General features: G+C 41.7%; 1 protein-coding gene across 5 annotated transcripts in view; it reads right to left on the bottom strand.

Annotated features, from left to right (window-relative positions):
- The window catches only part of Washc3 (WASH complex subunit 3), a 48,107-nt gene extending 27,488 nt beyond the window's left edge, over positions 1 to 20,619 (bottom strand). The window contains exons 1-5 of one of the 5 annotated variants that reach the window (XM_085843079.1): positions 20,438 to 20,619; positions 19,802 to 19,900; positions 6,198 to 6,263; positions 3,900 to 4,007; positions 196 to 303 (exon numbers count right to left, since the gene is read on the bottom strand). In XM_085843079.1, the coding sequence (XP_085699205.1) occupies positions 196 to 303; positions 3,900 to 4,007; positions 6,198 to 6,263; positions 19,802 to 19,900; positions 20,438 to 20,488 (432 nt within the window). In that variant the 5' untranslated portion in view covers positions 20,489 to 20,619. Of the gene's footprint in view, positions 1 to 195; positions 307 to 3,899; positions 4,008 to 6,197; positions 6,264 to 19,801; positions 19,901 to 20,437 lie in introns of all 5 variants that reach the window. The other 4 variants (XM_021174421.2, XM_021174422.3, XM_085843078.1 and 1 more) reach the window with 4 other exon arrangements.
- Between the last annotated feature and the right edge of the window lie 3,136 nt (positions 20,620 to 23,755).

Below are 23,755 nucleotides of genomic sequence, written 5' to 3'. Positions count from 1 at the left end.
CCACATCAACTACAAGTGTAATTGATTTTAATGGGAAAGGCTGGACTTCTGGTTTCTTTTAAGGAATGCATTATGAAGTAGGAAAGATGCAAGAGACTTGAAAACTTGGTCTTTCTGGTTAGCAGTTTTCTTAGACTAGAAAAGATACAGTGAAATCCCTAGGGCAGACAGAGAAGACAGACAGAATTCGCTTACCACTTGAACCATCTTGAGGTATCTGGCATACCGTGGATCCTTGGCTACAGTCAGGACATTTTCTGATGGTGCTTCACTCTCCTGTACTCCAGAGTCTTGCGTGCTATTCTGCTGTAGAGAGTTTTTATGTAAATCTTTAGACAGTTCACAGAAAGGATCCATTATACTACGTAAAATCAATGTTTATTTTTAAAATTATGAGGCAATAAATACTCAAAAATTATACTTTTATATTTAAATACCAATCATTTAATTATAGAGTATTCATCCCCAAATATCTATACTACTATCAATAACAGATTGTTCCTGAGATGCAAATGTATTTCTATGAAACATGATAAGTGGATACACCAGGAAAGTAGCAAAACAATTTGTCAACTGCACAATTGATGGACAGCGAATTACTTTTCTAGGTATCTGCCATCCACCCTAATGTCCCTCATTTATTTAACCATCATCTTCTAAATGGCTATGGAGATTCTAAGTTTTTAGAAGGCAGTGCTCAGAGATTTCTTGGAGAAAACCAGATTGTCTGATCATGTACATTCTGTGTTGCAGAGTGTTTACTAATAAGTCAACAGAGTGGCCAAAATACTCAATGCTGGTGTCAGTGGCCAATACGGAGGGATGGAGATTTTTAATACTGGTCCTCCTGACACTACATAGCTCTGTGTAGTCACTCGAGCACAGGGACCCCCTGACCTAGCTTAGGTGTGAGGCACAGATTCACACAGCACACAATACCACAATCTACCAATCTGAACATTAGAATAAGCTTGCTTCTGTGACCCTCACTCGGCATCGGCACAATTGTTACAAGGAATTTCTTCCACAGACGCCATTAGTTTTATGTCAATGTATCTATGCTAAAATGTAGACAGATTAATATTTTAAAATTCTTCAGGGTCATCTGAGCATGGTGACACACTATTTTAACCGCAGCACTAGGGGGTAGGGGGCAGATGCTGGCCGATCTCTCAGTTCAAGGCCAGTCTGGTCTACAGAGCAAGTTCCAGGACAGCCAGAGCTACACAGAGAGAAACCCTGTTTCAAAAAAAAAAAAAAACAAACCAAAAAAACCCTTAAGTCTTTAGACTATCAACCTAATTTATGTTTGTATATTGAATTTTTCTAACATAATTTATATGTTAGCCAAGTCTTTTTTTTTAAAGAAGGAATTCTGAAGCAATAAAACATACACAAATTCTTTTGGTTTCTTACACGAGGTGATATTGTTTTTTGGGTTTTTTTTTTTGTTTGTTTGTTTGTTTTTTGGTTTTTCGAGACAGGGTTTCTCTGTGTAGCCCTGGCTGTCCTGGCACTCACTTTGTAGACCAGGCTGGCCTTGAACTCAGAAATCCGCCTGCCTCTGCCTCCCCAGTGCTGGGATTAAAGGCGTGCGCCACCACGCCTGGCTGAGGGAGTCAGATCTCGTTATGGATGGTTGTGAGCCACCATGTGGTTGCTGGGATTTGAACTCCGGACCTTCGGAAGAGCAGTCGGGTGCTCTTACCCACTGAGCCATCTCACCAGCCTGAGGTGATATTGTTAAATGTTACAAAAGTGAATGAAATATATGAGTATAAATATTCATCTGCAAATAGAAGTCTGAAACATCATTACCCATGAAAAGAAAAAATATCCAAGTGCATTTCTAAAAGTCTTTATGCATGGCTCACCCAAGCTCAGCAGAGAAAATGAAACTCTATCCAGTCTTCAACAGTCTTCAACTTCCAGTAGTTATGTTGTGCCCACCAACCAACAACCATGCCTTCGCAGGGTTTAATTACATACTGGCATGCCTTTACTATGTGAATGGTCCATTAAGCATCATAATCCCTTCTCTCAACTGTCCTTCATTTTATTCTCCAATTGATCTCAATCTGTACAACTAGATATTCTAGTTTCTGTACAACAAAGATCTTAGATTAAAGTTGTATGAAATCAGTATGCAGACCTTAGGATTTTGACTCATAGTTTAGAAAGAGTAATGAAAGGGTGGTTTGTTGAGACAGGGGTTTCATATAGATTGGCCTCCAATTCTCTATTTAGCTAGGGATGACCTTGAACTCCTGCCTTCACCTCCCATGTGCCAGAGCTGTATATGTACGCATATATATCAAAAGTGCATAGCTGATTTGACTATCATAACCATGGAAATCTTCATAAAGCAATATTTAGCTCCTTTCAAAAAATATATATATATGTATATAATGTACATATATGTGTGTGTACACACACATATACATACACACACAACACACACACATATATATACATATATATATACATATATATACATACACACACACACATATATATGTGTACATACACACATATATAAACACACACACACACAAACATACACACTGGCTTTTTGAGACTGGATTTCTTTTCATAGCACTGGCTGTCTTAGAACTCACTCTGTAGCCCAGGCTGGCCTTGAACTCATAGAGACCTGCCTGCCTCTGCTTCCTGAGTGGTAGCATTAATGATGTACACTACCACCTGGCTTCAAAATATTTTATATAAAAGTTCACTAGTTAATGTCAGTGAAGGAAAAAAGAGGGGTCAATCTAAATATTAACACACCTTAAGAGTCCTTTTATTAAGCTGATCAATATAATAACTATCACAATTGTATAAATCCAGGAAGGCTATAAGAACTTCCAGATATTCTAAACAAACTAATTTACAACTCAAAAATTATCAGACATACGAAAGGTGATTCTGAGTCTGCAAAGCAAATTAAGAAATTCAGGAGTGATTAATAGTACTAGGCATTTTGAGATCTGCAGGAGACTGGCTTTGGACCCCACAGATACTGAAATCTGCTAGTCTCCTGTAGAAAGTGGCCTTGGCCTGAACTTAACTTTCTCTAGATTACTTATGGTACCTATTACGATGTAAACAGTTGACTGCTTAAGGAATACTGACAAGAATGTTCATTAGAAGCCAGGCATGGTGGCGCATGCCTTTAATCCCAGCACTCGGGAGGCAGAGGCAGGCGGATTTCTGAGTTCGAGGCCAGCCTGGTCTACAAAGTGAGTTCCAAGACAGCCCAGGCTATACAGAGAAACCCTGTCTCGAAAAACAAAACAAAAACAAAAACAAACAAAAAAGAATGTTCATTAGAGATGCAAATTATTTTTTCTGAATACTCTCCATGCTTGTCTAGGTGAATCCCGAGATGTGGAATCAGGCATAGAAGAGCAGCTACGAGGGGCCGCAGGGCTCTTCTGAGGATGAGCACAGATGACCTACAGACTGTGTCAGAGCACTTCTACGTGCAAACGTAAAATGTACCCATACAGGTGACTACTTTGCTGATATTATTTTAGTGGCTCACCAGTTTGGTGATTGTTTCATATTTCAGTACCTTATTGAGATGTATATATAATGGAGATTTTAAGATAAATAGTAAAAAACTTTAATGTATAGAAACATAAAAGAATATTATAGCATAAAAGCTGACAATACAGTGACTCTTATCATGATGTAGAATGCAGATTCAAACAAGTCAATGTCAAAACTATATCTTTTTCAGAAAATTGAAATATATAGCCGTTGGGTCTTGTTAATTTTGGATTGATATTTAAAGCTTAAGGTTTTATGATTTGACTACCAAGAATTTCGCACATATTTAGCGTTGGCTGTCCTGTTCAACCCAGATGCCCTGCATTTCTTGTAACTCGGGCGCTTACCTGCAGTTGCTCCGAAGTGGTTTCAGAATGTGATCCGTTTGTGACAGCAGTGACATTTAAAGGAGACACTTCAACTGTGACGTCCTCTAGGCCTGGGATAGATGACAGCTGAGAAACATGAATTAGTGTGAGCATATGAAGATCAGTCTTGGAGCACAAATAAAACTTTTGAACTGTGGATTCTTACTTAGCTCCTTTAAACCTATACAACCGTGTAGACAGGTTCAGAACTCTACCTTCAATCTCCATGTCATAAATTAAAAGTGAAAAACACTGTTCTTTGAAAGTTTTTTTTTTTTTTCAAAAGTTTAATTTAGTTGATAACCTTTCTTTCCTTACAAATTATCATTCAGCCCACAGCCCACAGAGGATTGAACATGGGCTTTGGAATTTGACTGCCAAAGTGTACTGAAGTTCTAATATGCTTGTGGGCTCCCTGGCCCACCTTCCTTATGTCCTACTTTTGTTATCTGTAAGGGGATGGAAACATTTTCCTTATAAAACTATTTTAAACATTTTTATTAAAGATGCCTTGCTAGTGAAAAGTACTCTACGTTTTTCTTGCATGTGCTGTGTGTGTGTGTGTGTGTGTGCTGTGTGTGTGTGTGTGTGTGTGTGTGTGTGTGTGTGTGCTGGGTCTCTCAGAGACCTTGCAGCTCCTCGCTCAGCTGCAGGAGCTGGATCCTCCTCTCGCCCATCTGAACTTGGGCCCTCAAGCCTGCGTAGCTGGTATTTCACCAGCTGAGTCTTCTCCCTAGTCCTCTACCAATTTTGAGTTTTAATTATATGAGATACGCCTTTACATTTTAACATATGACACAGCTTGTTTTTCTCTCTTTAAACATTTATCATTGAATATTACCTAAATATGCTCTCTTCATACACAACAAATAGACATATTGCCAACATTTCAGACTCGAATGGTAAACATTTCAAAACAAAAAAGATAAGCACTTGGGTTATTAGACTTATAAAAACTCGTCCTGCTTTTGTCGGGTGCTATATGACTCGTCTTCACCAGCTGTTTGGCTGACTGTAGACATTGTACTACAGCCAGGGAAATACTAAGGCTAACTGCCCACACAGAAATGTAACCTGTGTCCTTGGATGGCAGCACTTTAAAATTCCTAACTGTTAAATAAGATTCAGTCACAAGAAAGAGTAGAAGAACTCCCCGGTGATAGGATCTCAGGCAGCAAAAGTCATTGCGAAGTGCTGACTGAGGACAGTGCTTAGCAAAGTGGCAGTGGCCCCAAAGTCACCAGTGGGTATAGTTGTGACTGACATAATGTCCCCAGCACGTTCAAGGCCAGCTTCAAGATTTCCATGCCAAAGAAATGTTCTAAGGCAACAGATACACTCGCTGAAGTCCACAGAGGGCAGAGAAAGTATACATACCCACCTTCATTTCCTTATGCTAATGTGAACATAAAATTTTCCACTCAAATAGTAAATATTTTAATCAATTAAAAAAGTTAAACTACCTTTTGAAAACATGGCCACAGTACACTTTTATGGGGTATCAGGGAGGGGAGAATAAAAGTTACAAAAATAAATTCTCTACCTCATAAACAGGAAGAACATGCATAGCATTACAAATTAAACCAAGCTAAAATTGAATGTGTCAGTTATTATCAAAATCTCTAGGTTTTAAATAAAAATGATTTTTTCCCTGGTAACATGGGACTTTGTTTGTTGTTTTGTTTCTTTCATTTAAAAAAAATTTTTATTTATTTGTTTTTTAAGAGACAGTCTCCCTCTGTATGGATCAGGCTGGTGTCAAACGCATTATTCTCTTGCCTCAGCCTCCTGAGTACTGGGATTATCACCTCAGACTTAACCAGCTTTTCTGTAATTTGTAATTTCAAACTGATACTCTATCAATACTTTCATAACTTTCAAAATATATACAAATGAAAATATCAGATAGTGTCAGTAAGTCTTGCTCTGGAAATATTTACGTTTTAGTTCACTTATTACATTATTGTGCTACTATTACTACATTATAGCCATTAAAAATAATTTTGAGTTTCCATTAAATTATGTGTCCCACATAACAGATTAATTCGTAACCATGTTGTTTATATTGTACTTTTAAGTGGCATAATCAAAGAAATCTGAAACCACGAGTTCATTTGAAATGACTAAGTTAATGTCTATAATGAACACCATTCATTGCCTTGCAATTTGTTTTTATGTGCAACACTGTATCACTCAACAGATAAAACACCCCCAAATACATTTTAAGTATGACTGAGAAAGATGGTGACCATTTATCCTCTATTTAGAAATACAAACCTTTGCATCTAAAATATTGAGAGTTGTTTCAATTTGCTGAATCCGGAGAGAAAGGTCTGCCAGTTTCTAGAAGGGTTAGAGACAGAAGAATAAAAGTGTTTGGTTAAGATGGTAAGAGAGAGCAATGAAGGGCAGATCTGTAAACTAGAATCTAAGTAGCTTAAGCATTTCTCATGTACCATGTCTTCCTAAGAGTGGAATAACTATCATACTGGAATATGTCATACAGTTTTTATATATTCACTAAGAGAAATATTAAACTCTCAGCTTTATTAAATTCATTATCAGAGCAATAAACCAATAAAACAAAATACAAACTCAACCCAGGCCTACTTAGAACAGGACCTGAAATGTAACAGCAGCTTTTGTTTGTTTGGTTTTTTGAGACAAGGTTTCTCTGTATAGCCCTCGCTGTCCTGGAACTTACTCTGTAGACCAGGCTAGCCTTGAACTCTGAAATCCGCCTGTCTCTGCCTCCAAAGTGCTGGGATTAAAGGCGTGCACCACCACTGCCCATCTGTAACAGCAGCTTAATAATTATTCGCAAATGAATCATTTTTTTCCATGAAAAGCAAGAGAAAGAATAAGAATTAGTCAGAGATAGGCTTACATAGGATGTGCCTGTAGGCAAATAAGCAAGTATAGTTTAGTCCAAATTCAAACTTCCCAAGTCTGAAAAGGGGAATGAGGGCATGAAATGGGAAGGTGAACAATTCATCTTAGAAAGAATTTAAAGAGAATAAGAGTTCTACAGAGGCAAAATGCAACATCTACTATCAAAACCTAACACACACCACATCAAGATACATGGTGCCCTGATTACTTTCTACAATTATGTTATCCGTCTGGTCCTACGGAGAAGGTTCGGGGGCTGGAGGTGGGGAAGCACTTGTCACTCAAGGCTGAGGATGGCAGAGTGCATCCCTCAGCACCCACAGAAGAGCCAGGCAGGCACAGTGGGACACATAGAAAGCTGGATAACAGCCAAGTCAGAGAGCACAGCAGAGGGTAATGGGGAAAACATCTGCTGCCAACCTGTGGACCCCAAGTAGGTGCACATATATGACATGATCATTCACCAACACACATACATACTTTCACAAAGAGAAATCTATACAATCTATAAACACACTTACGGGATACCTTGGTTGTACGCAGGATCCTATTTAGCTGCACACTCCAAGAGGGCCAACCAGTTTACTTATGGCTCAGCGGCAGCATTCTGTCTGCTACCTGAGATAATACAAAACTCCTTACTAAAAGCAGAACTCTGATGCTCTAAGGTCCTTTTGGTTACACTGAGGAGTAAAATGCTGACCACTGGTCAGTGCTTAGAGCTTCTTCGCAGGATACTTTTGTTTGAGACAGGGTCTGTTAATGCTGCCCATGCAGGTCTCAAGCTTGGGCTCAGGGAAGCTTCCTACCAGAGCCACACAAACAGCAGGGAGGGCAGGCTATTTTACTCTACCTGAATCTGCCATCTGAAATGAAATTAAAGTTGTGTTCTTTTTATTTTACCTATTATTGTATTTTGTCTCTTTCATCTTTGCAAGCTGGAATGAAGATGTGTAATACCCATCTTTACACTTGGAATGACAAGGAAGCCCTAGTAGATGGTGAAGCAGCAACACGAGAGGACATGGCACCAGAAGAAACTGCTCTTGGGTATAGACAGCAGTTGCTCTGATTACTTAGATCAGCAAGATTGGAAAATGGTGAGACAGAACTTCAGGATTATTTAATTTATATGCTCCATGTTAGCACACTAGCTCATACCTTTCTTATACCTGATGCAAGGGGCACAAATACAGAACACCTATTTTTATTTTATTTATTTTTTTGTTAAGGTTTATTTTAAATTATGTGTATCTGTATGTGCAAATGAATGCAGGTACCAATGGGAGCCAGGAGAAGTCGTCATATCTCCTAGAGCTGGAGTTAAGGACAGTTGTGAATCATCCTGTGTGAGTGTTAGAAACCAACCCTGGGACCACTGGGCTATCTCTCCAGCCCCAGAGCACTAATTTTTAACATGATCACCTAGTATCTTCAAAGATGCAATCTGGAAATAAATACTCACAAGCTAAGGTGTGGGTTTGGTCTCAGTTTTTGAGAAAGGGTCACACTGGAAGTTCAGGTTGCCTTCAAACCATCAGTCAGTCCAGGCTAAACTCAAATTCTTAGCACTTTCAGTACAGCCCAGGCTAGCCTCAGATTCTTAGCACTTTCAGTACAGCCCAGGCTAGCCTCAGATTCTTAGCACTTTCAGTACAGCCCAGGCTAGCCTCAGATTCTTAACAATTTAAGTACAGCCCAGGCTAGCCTCAGATTCTTAGCACTTTCAGTACAGCCCAGGCTAGCCTCATATTCTCAGCACTTTCAGTACAGCCCAGGCTAGCCTCAGATTCTTAGCACTTTCAGTACAGCCCAGGCTAGCCTCAGATTCTTAGCACTTTCAGTACAGCCCAGGCTAGCCTCAGATTCTCAGCACTTTCAGTACAGCCCAGGCTAGCCTCAGATTCTTAGCACTTTCAGTACAGCCCAGGCTAGCCTCAGATTCTTAGCACTTTCAGTACAGCCCAGGCTAGCCTCAGATTCTTAGCACTTTCAGTACAGCCCAGGCTAGCCTCAGATTCTTAGCACTTTCAGTACAGCCCAGGCTAGCCTCAGATTCTTAGCACTTTCAGTACAGCTCAGGCTAGCCTCAGATTCTTAGCACTTTCAGTACAGCTCAGGCTAGCCTTAGATTCTTAGTGCTCTTTGCTCAGTCTTCCTGGTGCTCAGATTACAGGCCTCACTCAATCCCTTGGATAAAACTTAGTTTTAATGGCATCAATGTTAAGTTTAACCTTGAAATTTGTTCACAATAAGCGGATATGTAAACACAATTCAAGTTATAAAACATGTCATGCTATCCAAATTACAGGCACATTCCTGAAAGTCATGGTAATTCAATTTTGGCAAATTTAATAAGTCTTATAATTTGCTAGAGAAGAAATCTTACAACAAATTAATTCACAAAATGATAACTTCCATTTGTTAAAAATGAGCATATTTGTTTGAGAAAAATTAATATAAAAAAGTGTGTTCAAAATTTAATACTTTATCCATGTATGTGCACATACTTGTTTGTGTGTGTGAGAGTGCACACATATGTGTGTATATGTGGAGGCCAAAGGTCAGCACTGGCATCTTCCTTAATTCATCTCTACTCTAGGTTTTGAGACAGGGCAAATCAGTTCTAATTCTTCAATTAGGCTGGCTGGAGAGCAGCTCTGGGAAATCCTCCTGTCTCTGTCCTCTGACACAGATTAGAAGTCACCTACCTGCTTTATTTGGGCTCTGAGAAATCAAGTTACGGAACGCCTGCTTTCGGGGTAAGCATTTTATCACCTGAGCTACCCCTTCAGTGCCCCAAATTGAAGTTTTAGGCTTTAATATATGCCCATATAAATATACACTTTCAAACATTTAATATTATCAATGTCTGAGCACTTATGTATAAAATACAGTACCTGCAACCTATCATTGAAGCCCTCACACCAGCTCTATGAAGTAGGGATTATTTTGCTAATTTTAAGGAGAAAAAGAAAAAAGTGAGATGACCTGGACCAAAACTCTTCAAATTCAGAGCTGATAGAAGTTTGCTAGGACACTATGGTAAATCTGGGGGCTGCAGACTATTGTTCCAGAGTTAGGAAACAATTGACTACCCTCTCAGCAAGCCTCGGGCCATACAGATGGGAAATCAAGAGTTTCTGATCTTGGAACACTTGGTAAGGCGGATGCCCTTCACCTGGAATTATTTTTCTAATCAGTATTAATTACTCTCATGATTAGAATATAAAACTAACTTGTCACTGAGTACTGAGCTGGGATTTACATAGGGTAGGCTGAAAATGGAAACACAGAGAGCTTAGAAATTAAGCAGGGGTGGGGTGGGGTGGGGAGAAGATGGTTGCTTGGTTGGAAATCTACCTCCTGACTAGACTGTCAATCACTTCAGAGCAGTAATTTCCCTTTCTGCGTCCTGTTGGACTGTCCTGGTATCAACGCCCCTTCACTTGGAGCTCACTTTATTATTCTCCTCTGCTACTCTCAAAGCCTCAGATGGGGAGGTGATTGAGCCTTGCAAGACATGAAAGACTGACTGCAACATCAATACAAGTTAGTATATAACCTTTTATCTACATGCCTTTATAAATACAATTATTCATAATTGTATAAATACAATTATCATAGCTGAGTATTTTGAATAGTTCCCTTTTCCTTACTATGGCTACTACCATCTATGTTAAAGATAGGTAAACCAATGTACATGTAATTTCAAGAAAGAAAGAAAGAAAGGAGGAAAGAAAGAAACCCTAGCAGTTTTCTGCTATATTGAGGTTCTAGAAACCCCTCCAGAAAGTCTACCCATTGATTTAAAAACTCATGCGAGTGCTGTGTGCTAAGTGATTCTCACAAATAATACAGAATAGAAAATCCTGAAACACTGTGCATTTGAAATTCTCAACCCAGCCCCAGAGAAGGCTAATTAATACCACTGAGAATAATAGGATGCCATAAACTTGTGATTATAAAATCCTGAGCATGTCTAGCCACATCTCTACGAGCATTCTAAGGTACCTCTCAGTGTACTCTGCTGTGTTTGGTGTCCTAGAAGCCAGCAAGGGAATGGATCAATGTCTTTATTAATCTGCATATAACTCTTATGCCTTCCCACTATAAAGATGTGGCAAAAAAACAAAACCGGGTTTAAGAAAGACATCTGTTTGAAAGTCAAGTTCACTGTGGGCCTAAAGCTTGGCTATAAGAGATAAACACTATAAATTTGTTAGATGAGAATTCTCAACACCTTTGCCTGTATTTACAGACTTTTTAGAAGAAAAAGATTAGAAATTATTTGAAATCCAGTACTGTGTGTATCAAATCTGAGTCAAGATAAAACATGCACGTCTTGTTTACATGGGTTGCTGACTCTGTAAGTCACAGTTAAACAGAGTTTGCAGAGTTTACTGCAGTAAGAACTCGAGATGGCCCTGCCCAACGAGTGCTGAACTGTACTGACAATTCTGGAACTTTGGGTTTTTTTTTTTAAAACACAGAAATAAGACTGTTTCCATTTTAACCCCAGGTGTGGGGATACGGGGCTGCTTCAGACTGTCCCCAGCAGCTGACTATACTTTGCTGCTGCTCCAGCAGAGGCATGGCTTTGCCAGCTGTGGACAGTTTCTGTGATTGTGTGATGTTTGGAATTCAGAGGGTATGTAAATGCTAGAGCCCAGAGAGGCAGGGGGAGGTGGTTGGTGCTTGTTTAGGATTGGTTATGGTTTGTTAGTAAGCAATTAGATTCAAGGGTCTCTATCTCTTTCCCCTCTATCCTTCTTTCTCTCCTATCTAGTGATAGGGAGTGAACTGGGGTGGGGGGTAGGATGGGGGAGAAAGGATTGGAGAAAGAAGAACCTACAAAGTAGCAAAGACCAGCTACAGTGGGCCATCATACAGTTGTGCTGACTAGGACAGAACAAAAATGTTTACTGAGGATTTGTGAAGGAAGAGGAGATGACCCTAAAAACTTTGTAACTTGGGTCTGATTCAACTTCTTTCCTTTCTCTGGCCTCTGGTCCCAGCAGGGAAAGAATTATTTCCAAAGTAGCCTAGTATGCAGGAGTTGTAAGAAAGTTGAGTTCTTTACAAAAGAGTCCTAAACTCTTCTCTTTATCGGAGAATTCTAAGAAACAAAATAACAGATAATGAAGGAGCTCAGTTTGTTTCCATTTTAATCCCAGTTGAGGCTGAAACTGTTACATTTATGCCAGATTTAGATCAGATCAGGGTGTTGGTGGGTGGGTGGGTCTCTCTCCCTGCAGCTCACTCCTAATTAAAAAAGCAATAGCTGATGCTTTTTTTTTTTTTTTCTTTTAAGGAAAGTGATCATTTTGGTTTCTGTTAAAGCTTGCCAAACAAGGAGAAGAGGCTTCCCAGGGGCTCTTAACAGATTAAAAAATGATTCCAGAAAGCAACTTAGAGATACATTTATAATATCTTCAAAAGTTATCATATCCACAAAGATACTACATTTAGTAGATACAGAGCCACAGAACTATAATATAGAGAGACGGTTTTTAGTTTCTTCACTTCGATAAGGGCTAGAATCTCAGTTTGGTTCTTTGGGTTCTGTGCTTCTTTCAGCCAGTTAAAGTGTATCACACAGCTAGAGACAAACCCCAGGGACTCAAATAGTGTGGAATGAACAGAGAACAAACCAGGTCAAACCCCCATATCTTAGTTTGTGGACACGCCAAAGAGAGATGCCTGGACCTGTCCTAAAGGAAGGGCTGTGACAGCTAAACACATCTAATTCAGTTAGTATCACTCACTGCATATAGCTTACAATTGACAAAAGTATAAAAAAACTGCCAAAATATCAACTGTAATTAATGAATCATATAGTTTATTATTAAACATAAAACCAAAAGGCTGGATAGCAGGAAGATGGTGACCTAGGACTTTCTAGTACCCATGTATAAGCAAAGGCATTGAGTTAATCAAAGAGCCACACACAAAGACACTTCCACAAGAGCAGTGGTGTGTGTGTGTGTGTGTGTGTGTGTGTGTATGTGGTGTGATGTAATTTGTGTATGATGTAGACAATTCATATTCCTGGGCTTACCTCTCACCAAACCCCAAGAAGAAGAAACACCCCAAGAAGTGAGAACCACTCTCTGCCTCAGAACCCATCGTAAGGACCGCCCCAAGCAAATCTAGCACTAGACAAACCCCAGTGGCCCCAGATGGCTGGTACCACTCATTATCTGTTCAGATTTCAGAATTTCAGACTTCATGCCTGGCCCACTTGACACTAGGTGAACCCTACTGGTCTAAACCTCCAGATTAACCCAAGATTCAAGACAGCCCAAGGGTCAGGCTATTCCTCATAGACTCCGTTTCCACCCACAATAGGGTCATGATGCCCAGACTCAGCCTTTAAACTAGCCTCTGGGAATGCAGGTTTGAGGTCTACCTTACATTCTAATTCAGCCCAGAGCCAGGCAGACCACACAACTTAAGCTCCAGGTTTATGTCTCTGACTCTAAGTCATCAGAATGACATTCATGAACACAGTGGGGCCATTCCCTCCAGTCTCACTATCCAGTCTGACTACAGAGCTTCAGGCTCTGATGGACTCAGCCCAGAACAACCTTCCCAGACCTACGATTCAGGCCAATATATGCAGTCTCTGGTTAGTTTCCACAACTCCAAGTTCCAGCCCTCTAAACATGTGGCCCATAGAATCAGCCCAGCACCCATTATCCCATATTATAGACCAAGCTTGTGGATGTAGGTGCTGTACGTGGTGGCATAGTACCAAGCTAGCTACATAGACTCAGAATCCAGGTAAAACCTAAACAGACCCTAAAGCTCCCACAAACTAAGGCTCTCAGAAGATACCTGCAGATGCAACCACCAGATTATACAGAGTGGACTGGGCCTACCCTCTCAGATTCAGGTTTCCAATACATCCCAGAGGGTACAGGACTGGCCAGGTCTACAGCCTGACTTTGTAAACTCAGGCTCAAGGCCAACTACAATTCCAAATCAGTCTGTTGACTTGATACGTAGGATGGCTTCTTAGAGACCAGACTCTTAGTCTTCCCTTGCAGATCCATATCCAAGGCCCACCTCCTAAGCTTCTCAATACATCCATCTATCTCACTGGATCTAAGCTCAATGCAGAACAAAGGGTGTGAGATCTGTATACCAAATGCTATAAAACATCGATGAGAGTAATCAGATGGAAATAAATGCAAAGACATCCTGTGTTCATGGGTTTGCAGAATATTGCTAAAATGTACAAACAACCTGAAAATGGTTTATAGATGTAACATAATCTCTATCAAAATTTCAGTATTTCTTACAAAAGTAGAAATTGTTTCATATAGGAATGAACATGCACACACACACACACGCGCACACACACACACACCATACAGACTCAAATATCAACGGCAAATCTAAACAAAAAGCCTAACTAGAAGCATCACATGACCACGCAGAGATGGAGCTTATACAGGGTTCACTAACAGAGACTGTCGTTCACCAAGTCTGACCTGGTTACAGCGGCTGCTGAGTGCCAGTGGCTGCTGAGTGTCGGAGACCAACAGCGAAGCCCTGGCAGGCACCATTGCCCTGGGTGACCAGCCAGCCACCTGATGGAAGGGTTACTTCACTGGGCTTCTTTCTTCCTGGAAAGCTCACTGCTTTGTCCTTACTGAAACAGATACTTCTGGTCATGGATTTGCCTTTTCTGCAGGTAATGTCCCTGCCAAACTGCCACTAGTGGACTCAGAAACGCCATCTCCACCATCAGTGTTCCACACAGCATCCTTCTGACCCAGGAACTCACTTCATAGCCAGAAATGTGCAACCATGGGTCCAGGCTGATGGAACTGGTCTTACCATGGTCTCTATCATCCTGAAGCAGCTGGCCTGAGAGAAGGGTGGTGTCTTAGTCAGGGTTTCTATTCCTGCACAAACATCATGACCAAGAAGCAAGATGGGGAGGAAAGGGTTTATTCAGCTTACTCTTCCATGCTGCTGTTCATCACCAAAGGAAGTCAGGACTGGAACTCAAACAGGTCAGGGAGCAGGAGCTGATGCAGAGGCCATGGAGGGATGTTCTTTACTGGCTTGCCTCCCCTGGCTTGCTCAGCCTGCTCTCTTATAGAACCCAAGACTACCAGCCCAGAGATGGTCCCACCCACAAGGGGCCTTTCCCCTTGATCACTAATTGAGAAAATGCCTTACAGTTGGAACTCATGGAGGCATTTCCTCAACTGAAGCTCCTTTCTCTGTGATAACTCCAGCTGTGTCAAGTTGACACAAAAATAGCCAGTACAATTGACCCCTTGTCAACTTGACACACAAACACATCACTAGTAAGCCTCAACCCTTACATTCTTACTCATCCCCAAGATCTAAATAACTTTAAAAGTCCCACAGTCTTTACATGTTCTTAAAATTTCAATCTCTTTAAAATATCCATCTCTTTTAAAATCCAAAGTTATTTTACAATTAAAAGTCTCTTAACTGTGGGCTCCACTAAAACAGTTTCTTCCTTCAAGAGGGAAAATATCAGGGCACAGTCACAATCAAAGCAAAAATCATTCTCCAACCGTCCAACGTCTGGGATCCAACTCACTATCTTCTGGGCTCCTCCAAGGGCTTGGGTCACTTCTCCAGCCATGCCCTTTGTAGCACACACGTCGTCCTCTGAGCTCCAGATGCCTGTACTCCACTGCTGCTGCTGCTCTTGGTGGTCATCTCATGGTACTGGCATCTCCAAAACGCTGCATGACCCCTTCAGTCCTGGGCCTTCAATTACAACTGAGGCTGCACCTTCACCAATGGCCTTCCATGGCCTCTCACAGTGCCGAGCCTGGGCTGCTCTGCATGACCCCTTCATGCCTTCAAAACCAGTACCACCTGGGTGACCCTTACACATTACCAAGTCCCACTGCAGAAGGAGTACAACCTTGCCTATCTCTGGAACACAGCCTCTTTGTGCTTTCAGAAAACACTTCCCAGAAGATGTCACCTCAACGATGCTGGTCTCTTCTTAATCACCGCTAATTTCTTAGCTCCAGCTAACCAGCATCAATAGTCTCAGTAATGCAAAGTTTTGCTTCAGTAGTTCTGGTATCTTGTTAATCACAGCTGATTCTTCAGTCCCAGCTAACCAGAACTACAAAATCTTCACAATCAAAACAGCAATGGCCCTGAAAAGAGTCTTTAATTTTCCCTCTGAAATTTCACAAACCAGATCTCCATCTTCTGCACTGTTCTCAACATTATCTTCCAAGCTCCTACACAACATCTGACAAAGCTCTTAACAACGAATGGATCTTCAAGCCCAACGTTCCAAAGTCCTTCCACAGTCCTCCCCAAAACATGGTCAGGTTGTCACAGGAATACCCCACTCTGCTGGTACCAATTTGTCTTAGTCAGGGTTTCTATTCCTGCACAAACATCATGACCAAGAAGCAAGATGGGGAGGAAAGGGTTTATTCAGCTTACTCTTCCATGCTGCTGTTCATCACCAAAGGAAGTCAGGACTGGAACTCAAACAGGTCAGGGAGCAGGAGCTGATGCAGAGGCCATGGAGGGATGTTCTTTACTGGCTTGCCTCCCCTGGCTTGCTCAGCCTGCTCTCTTATAGAACCCAAGACTACCAGCCCAGAGATGGTCCCACCCACAAGGGGCCTTTCCCCTTGATCACTAATTGAGAAAATGCCTTACAGTTGGAACTCATGGAGGCATCTCCTCAACTGAAGCTCCTTTCTCTGTGATAACTCCAGCTGTGTCAAGTTGACACAAAAATAGCCAGTACAGGTGGAATGGCCTCTTGAAGACAGAGACAGCACCAGTGAGGTGGTAGCTGACTGGAAGATGGAGGCAGGCTTCTCTAGAAGGTAGTATATGCTTTGAATCAGCATCTAATACTTAGTACAGTTTCTTCCATAGCTAGGATTCACGAGTCCAGCAATCAGGGGTAGAAAAGGGAATGGTTCCAGTCACTACAGCCCCTAGTGACCCACTAGAAGAAGTTGTGCTTCCTGTTCCTATGACTGTAAGTTCTGCTAATGTGGGACTTTAAGGACTGACGGCAAAGCTATACAGACCAAAACAGTATGGTACTGATCAAAACAGGCTGTGGAACAGAAGAGGGTACCCAAAATAAAGCCAACCATTTATGATCCATTGATTTTCACAGACATGCCAAGAACATACAATTGAAAAAAAAAAGGACAGTTTTTCCAATAAGTGGTGTGGGATATACATAAGCCAAAGAATACAAATCAGAGTCTACTACACACCATGCACAAAAATCAACTCAATATGGACAGAACAGTTGCAAGTAAGGCCTGAAACTATAAAACCACCAGAAAAAGAAAATACAGAAGGAAAGCTTTGGGCAGTGGAATGGACAATGTACATATAAAACCACTCTTGGCTCTAGCCAAGTTGAAAGAGAGCAAGGTGCTGTGTGTAGGGGGGATATGAGAGGAGTTGGAGGGAGGTCAGGGAAAAAGGAAAAGGATGTAATTTTAGTTTATTTTTTAAAAAAATAAAACCAAAATCAAACTCAAAAAACAGAGTAAAGAACAGAGTAAAAAATCAGCGTTGGGATGGGAGAGGTGAGGAGCCTGGAATGGTATTGCTTAAAGGCATGGAATCTCAGGAGAGAAAGTTCACTGGGTTCACTGTACACTATAGTGACTGCCGCTAACAACAAAGGACACTCTCAATCAAGAATGAAGAGACCACAGCAGGGCAGTGGTGGCTCACTAGCCACCTCTTCCACTAGCAGCCATTGGATGAAGACATAGAACTCTCAGCTCCTACTGCGCCATGCCTGCCTGGATACTGCCATGCTCCCACCTTGATGATAATGGACTGAACCTCTGAACCTGTAAGCCAGCCCCAATTAAATGTTGTTTTTTATAAGACTTGCCTTGGTCATGATATCTGTTCACAGCAGTAAAACCCTAACTAAGACAGATTAAAGAGGTGCCTTTAATCCCAGCACTTGGGAGGCAGAGGCAGGCAGATTTCTGAGTTCGAGGCCAGCCTGGTCTACAAAGTGAGTTAGTTCTAGGACAGCCAGGGCTATACAGAGAAACCCTGTCTCAAAAAACCAAGTAAAAAACAAACAAATAAAAACACCACAATTTTCATTCTTTCCACACATCGCAAAGTAAGTGAGGCAGCCCGCATGAGCTTAGATATTCTATAGTGGGCACAAGAACCAAAACAGCACGTTTTACCTCAGAAAGACTTTGCAATTTTTACTTGTCAAAATAAACACAAAAAAGAGTGAAAGGGAGTAGGCTAACTTTGTATGATCTGAGCTTTTTATTCAACACCACTTTTTTCTGGAGTTCAGGGAAACGCTAGGAGAAACGGACCAATTGTGGGGAACGTCAGGAGTGTGAGAGCTGAGGGGAAAGTGGCTCTGAAGGCTCTGCTGCATTAGTGCTCAGTGAGGTGACACCCGCCATCTTTGATCCTGGTCGTCAATAAGCAGACAGCGGAAACTGAGGGGACTACAAAGACAAGGGGTTATCCTCACCCCAGAGCAGCTTACAGCAAATGGCTTTTCTACTCATTTGCTAGTTTTATTCACCTCAAAAAGGGCAACCGCATAACCATAGAAAATGAATATCTGCTTTCTTCTGCTAGAAGCTCAGTCTTTATATACTCTAACCTAGCATAAAAAGGGTAAAAGAATTCATATAAAATGGAAAGGTAAAAATACCCCTTTACTCAGTGGGTTCCTTACCCTATTTAGAGACGCAACGGTGTGAGAGAAATACCGACAGGGCAGACTGCTCGGCAGCTGAGAGCACTTGGGCAAAGGACCCAGGACAGATTGCCTGCACCCACAGCGAGGCTCATAACTGTCCATAAGTACAGTTCTAGGTAGCCTTCAGCATTCTTCCGACCTCCATGGGCACCAGACATAGGTGCGATCAAAACACTCACACACATATAATAAAATAAGTACATCTTAAATGTTCTAATAGACCAAAAAGAGAAGAGAAGAAGTGGGGACTGGGAGCAAGCACCAGTCTTGGGGCTGTTCAAACATAAGGCACACAGAACTGGGCTCCTTACTGCATCAGTAAATGTTTTACTTTCATTTGCCTCCGTGGAAAAGCTCAAGGAAATCTGATAAAGAAAGAAAAACCACGGCGGGGCTGGGGGTGCCACTCAGGGGCAGAGTGCATGTGCGTAGCATGTTCAAGGCCTTAATCACAACCCATCATATAAACAGATCAAATTGTACTCAAACCAGAAGCTTCCTGTCTCTGGGCAATTCTGATGAACAGTCACACATTCAGCAATCACCGTTTTCTCAAAGATAAGCCTCACGTATGACAATATAAGAAAACAGACTATTAAATCGATCCAGCTGTGACTTGTCTATAGGTTTCTAATTTGTTATTTCCTTTCTTAAATTCAGTTTCAATATATATTCCCCATTTTCCTCTAAAATAAACAAAAAACAAAACTTTTTGCAAGCTCAGGAGAGGTTCCTGGACCTGGTACCTAATTCTTATCTATGTACTTAATTCTCACTTCATGAGGTATCCAGTTATTTCCAGAAAAGTAACTTTTGAAACATGTATTTCTAGGCTGCCTCCATGAATCCTTTTTGGCACAAAGGATGGAAAGCAATTCAATATAAACTTGAACATACATTTAAAATGTAATCTCTGGAATAGGAAGATGAAGCAAAACCTTTCAAATAAAAAAAAATTCAACTGTGAAATTCTGGATTCCCTTTGTTATAATTACAACAAACTTGGCTGAGCTATCTCATGGAAGCTTCTAGAATACTAATTCAGTTGGGACAGTGCACAGGACTTATGGGGACAGAATCAGAGTTGCTAAGGCCTTAAGACATTTGAATTTCATGGCAAAGCGAACACACGAAGGCTGTAATTCTTGTTTGACTTCATTTGACTATATTTGTCACCACGAAAGACGGAAGGCGACTTCTCGGCCGCTCCATGAAGTAGTAGCCCGGGACCTACCTCCTCACAAACTGCGGAAAACCGGTTGAGAAACTGCACAGTGTGTACCACAAACTGGTTTAGAAAGGCCACGGTTCTTTTCTGTTGAATAGCTGGCACCTGTGTCATGTAAAAAAGCAAACACGATTCTTACAGGAGAAACATAACTCTCTGAGATCCTTTGGATATCTGGATTTCATAGAGGGGGATGGATGGTCTTTGCCCTGGGACATGTGGACATGTGGTTCACGAAGGGCTAAGAAGAGTCGCTGATTTGTTTTTCTGAATCTTGTGTGAGTCAAAGGGACAGGGATTGCATAAAATTTGAGAATGTCACTCACACACACACACACACACACAGAGCAGCTAGAGAGTCGAATAAGAGGTGAAGTGTTAGAGGTGGTGCTATCTCCAGACTGTCAACCTCGGGCGTAGAGACACGTGATGTGGGGAGCAAAGGTTGCGTGGCACACCAATTCTTTTCTTAGCCCAGGAGGGACCCCTTTCAAAGTGGACTGCAGGGTTCCCCCCTAGCCCAGAATAGGAAAACAGGGACCCGGATTGGGCCTGGAGAGGTGGCGTCTCCCTGGGAACCGGGGCCCCTTGGCCAAGCCTCCTTCCCTGTTTGTCGGAAGCTCAAGTCGGTCTTTTACAAACCTTGGTCAGGTCTATGCCTGACCCCATGAGAGGAAGCCCATCCTCATCCATGTCCTCAGCGGATGGGGACCCTGGGGCTCAGGCACAAGCTCCTCCCAGCCCGGTAGAGAGCCCAGACTCCTTTCCCAAGTTCCTGCCTTCGGGGCCTTTCCGGAAGAAAGCGCGAGTGTTCACCATTCAATCGGTGGCTTCGGAGAGGCCGCCCCGCCCCCTCGCTCTCGCTCAGCATTCTGGGATTGGTAGTTCATGATTCCGATTGTAAAATTGGGCTGGGAAAAGCTGCTGAGGAGCAGGTTTCACAGTTGCTGTTTTAGCTGTAAAATCCGAAAAGCTCTGAAAAAGAAAAGGGGGTGGGTGGGTGGGAGGGAGTGGTGGAGTGAGGGAGAGAGACAGAGAGAGAAACAGAAAGAGAAACAGAAAGAGACAGATTCAGACAGACAGACTCAGGGTTGGGATGCGTTCAGATTGAGAAAGTTAGAAGCTGAGCTGTATCCGTTTTGAGATTTTAATTGCTTAGTCCTGTTACCAAAAAACATCCATAATTCACTGAAGAGCACTTCTCTTTTTGTGTAATCCTACTAAGTGCCAGATACTCTGTTAGCCCTTGTAAAGTCTAGAGAAATCTATCAGAACGAGTCTTCAGCCCTGGCAAGCCTCATGCGCTGGAGATCCGTTTCTAAGGGTGTTTGTTTGTTTGTCTATTTGTTTGTTTTGACATAGCATAATTTTAAGCAACAACTGAGACACACAGCTGTGAAAGTGACTGCACTTACATCAAGTAAACGATCTCACACTTGCAGTATGAAGATTTTGGTTCAGAGTTCGGCTGCACGTTTTACCAGCGATGTGAGTTAGGACAGGTCACCTCAGCAGAAGTAAACCTTTTTGTTGTACCAAAACAAGTACGGAAGAAGTGACAGGCTCTCCTCTGCTACACTAGTCAAAGGGAGGAGGACATGCAGGATTTTGATGTGCAAAATTTAGATGGACGTGCAAACAAACTCCTGTGAAAGTTGTGGCATTGCAAATTAGCATGTACAAACACTTGTAGATCCATGAGTACATGCACACCACATGCAAAGTGTGTGGTTCTGTGGATAATAGGAGCTTCTAAGTTGTCCAAGAAGAGGAAGTCAACTTTAGAATCTACTGAACATTAAGAGGAGTTAAGATGACAATCTGGAAATGAACCTTTGTACAAAACAAACGTACAGAGACATGAGGGCATACGGCCTTTAAGGCAAAGGAAAGCTGTTTGGTGGTGTAAGCAGAAATGCCCAGAAGTGGAGAATAATGAAACAAGGCAGAAGTAGACACAAAAGCTGACGAAGGGCCTTTTATGGCAGAAGAGTCATGTTCTGTTTGGGAGTGCTTCTTAAAATGCCCACTCCAGAGATTAGCCTTAGACAAGCCAAATCAGGATCTCCTTTGGATAAACGTGGATACTTGCATTTTAAAATGCCACTCCCTGGAAAGCTGGGTGGTTAGCATAGCCACCTTCCTCACTGATTGATTCTAGGCCTTCATTGTGTTGCCTGCAGCAATGCTTTTACTGTCAGGTTCTATGGGACTTCACTGGCCAAAAGCTCTAAAAGAGGTAATCCATTCCTTAGTTCTAGGCTTTTTGTTAGCCTGCAGTATCTAGCAGGGGCATTGTTTCTATATAATAGGGCAGTTCCATTAAAATTATATATGCATATTGTATTAGTTAGGGTTCTCTAGAGTTACAGAACTTATGAGCAGTCTCTACATACCACCACTCCTAAATATAGGATTTGCTTTGTCCCAGGCTGACCTTGAACTCAGAGATCTTCTTGCCTTAGTCTCCTGGGATTCATAGCCACTCTGCCTCAAGATCTCCATGCCAAGATACAAGTCAGAAATTTGTATCTCCCAGCCTCAAGATCTGGATCACAGGTGAGCCTTCCAATTCCAGATGGTAGTTCATTCCAGATATAGTCAAGTTGGCAACCAGGAATAGCCATTATAATCCACCCCTTGTCAACTTGACACAAATAATATCTCATGTTTCCACGAAACAATAACAAGGTCATGAATATGCCTAACATGATATAACTATTCCTCGTACAATTGCAAACGCATTTGTAAATTTACAATGGGGAAATGTCCCTTGGAAACGTTATTTTAGTATCTCAACTTAAATACCAATTGATGTTAAATAAATTGGAAGAAAGCACAAATAACTACACAAATATGTTCTTAACAGAATAAAACAGAAGCATTCATATTACTTAATAATTCTCGTTTCTGCAACTGGTTACGTGGCCTTAATTGGTATTTATAACTACCTTCCTCTACTACCCATTCTGTATTTCCTTCACCTTCAGCCAGCACCTCAGCAGGTCTTGGCTCTTTTCTTGGAGGAGTGACCCATACCTTCATTCCTGATGGGTCTGTGTCCTTTGCCATCCTGCTTGGATTAGGCTGTTTTTGTTTGCCATTGACTTTAATCACAGGACATAGTAGAACTAAGAGACACCCTATGGAATCTCCTGCACTCTAGACATAATCCTTCTTACCTCCATTGTGGAGAGGTGATCCAATTTCTCCAAGGTAATCTGGATCTATCACCCCTCCTAACACTGTTATTCCTTTCTTAGCCTGTTGGGCATTAGAAGCCCAAAATGACCAGTGGGAAGTCCCAGCTTTCAGTTCAATGGAATGCTTGTTGTGGCTCCTGGTACAAGCACCACCACCCCCCCTCTGAAACCAAAACTTTTAGGCCAGCAGAACATAGAGTTGTGGGGACAGGAAGCAAAATATTTTCCTAGAGAGTCACTAGGAGTGATAGAGAGTGGAACTATTCTGTTTTCCACTCCTTGATTCCTGGACCCATGGATCCTGGCTATGGGGGAAACTACCAAATATCAGATGCTGATTCAAAGCATATACTGCCTTCTGAAGAATTCTGCCCCAGCCCTCATAGTTGCTGCTGCCACATAATTGGCACTGCAACCGTGTCTTCAAAAGGCCATTCCATCTTTCTATCAGACCAGCTACTTCATGATGGGGAATATGGTAAGATCAGTGGATTCTATAATCGTGGACTCACCGTCAGACTTCTCTGGCTGTGATATGAGTTCTTTGGTCAGAAGCAATACTGTGTAGAATACCATGATGATGGATAAGGCAGTCTGTCAGTCCACAGATGGTGATTTTGGCAGAAGCATTATGTGCAGGAAAGACAAATACTTAACTAGAATAAGTATCTACTCTAGTAAGAGCAAAATGTTGTCCTTTCCACAGAGGAAGTGACCCACCTGACCCCAGGTTGCTGGCTGGTCACCTTGATGAATG

Source organism: Mus caroli, unplaced genomic scaffold, assembly GCF_978045245.1.
Source record: "Mus caroli unplaced genomic scaffold, Mus_caroli_1 scaffold_9, whole genome shotgun sequence".
In the NCBI taxonomy this organism is placed as follows: Eukaryota; Metazoa; Chordata; class Mammalia; order Rodentia; family Muridae; genus Mus; species Mus caroli.
This window is presented reverse-complemented; position numbering and strand designations above follow the sequence as displayed.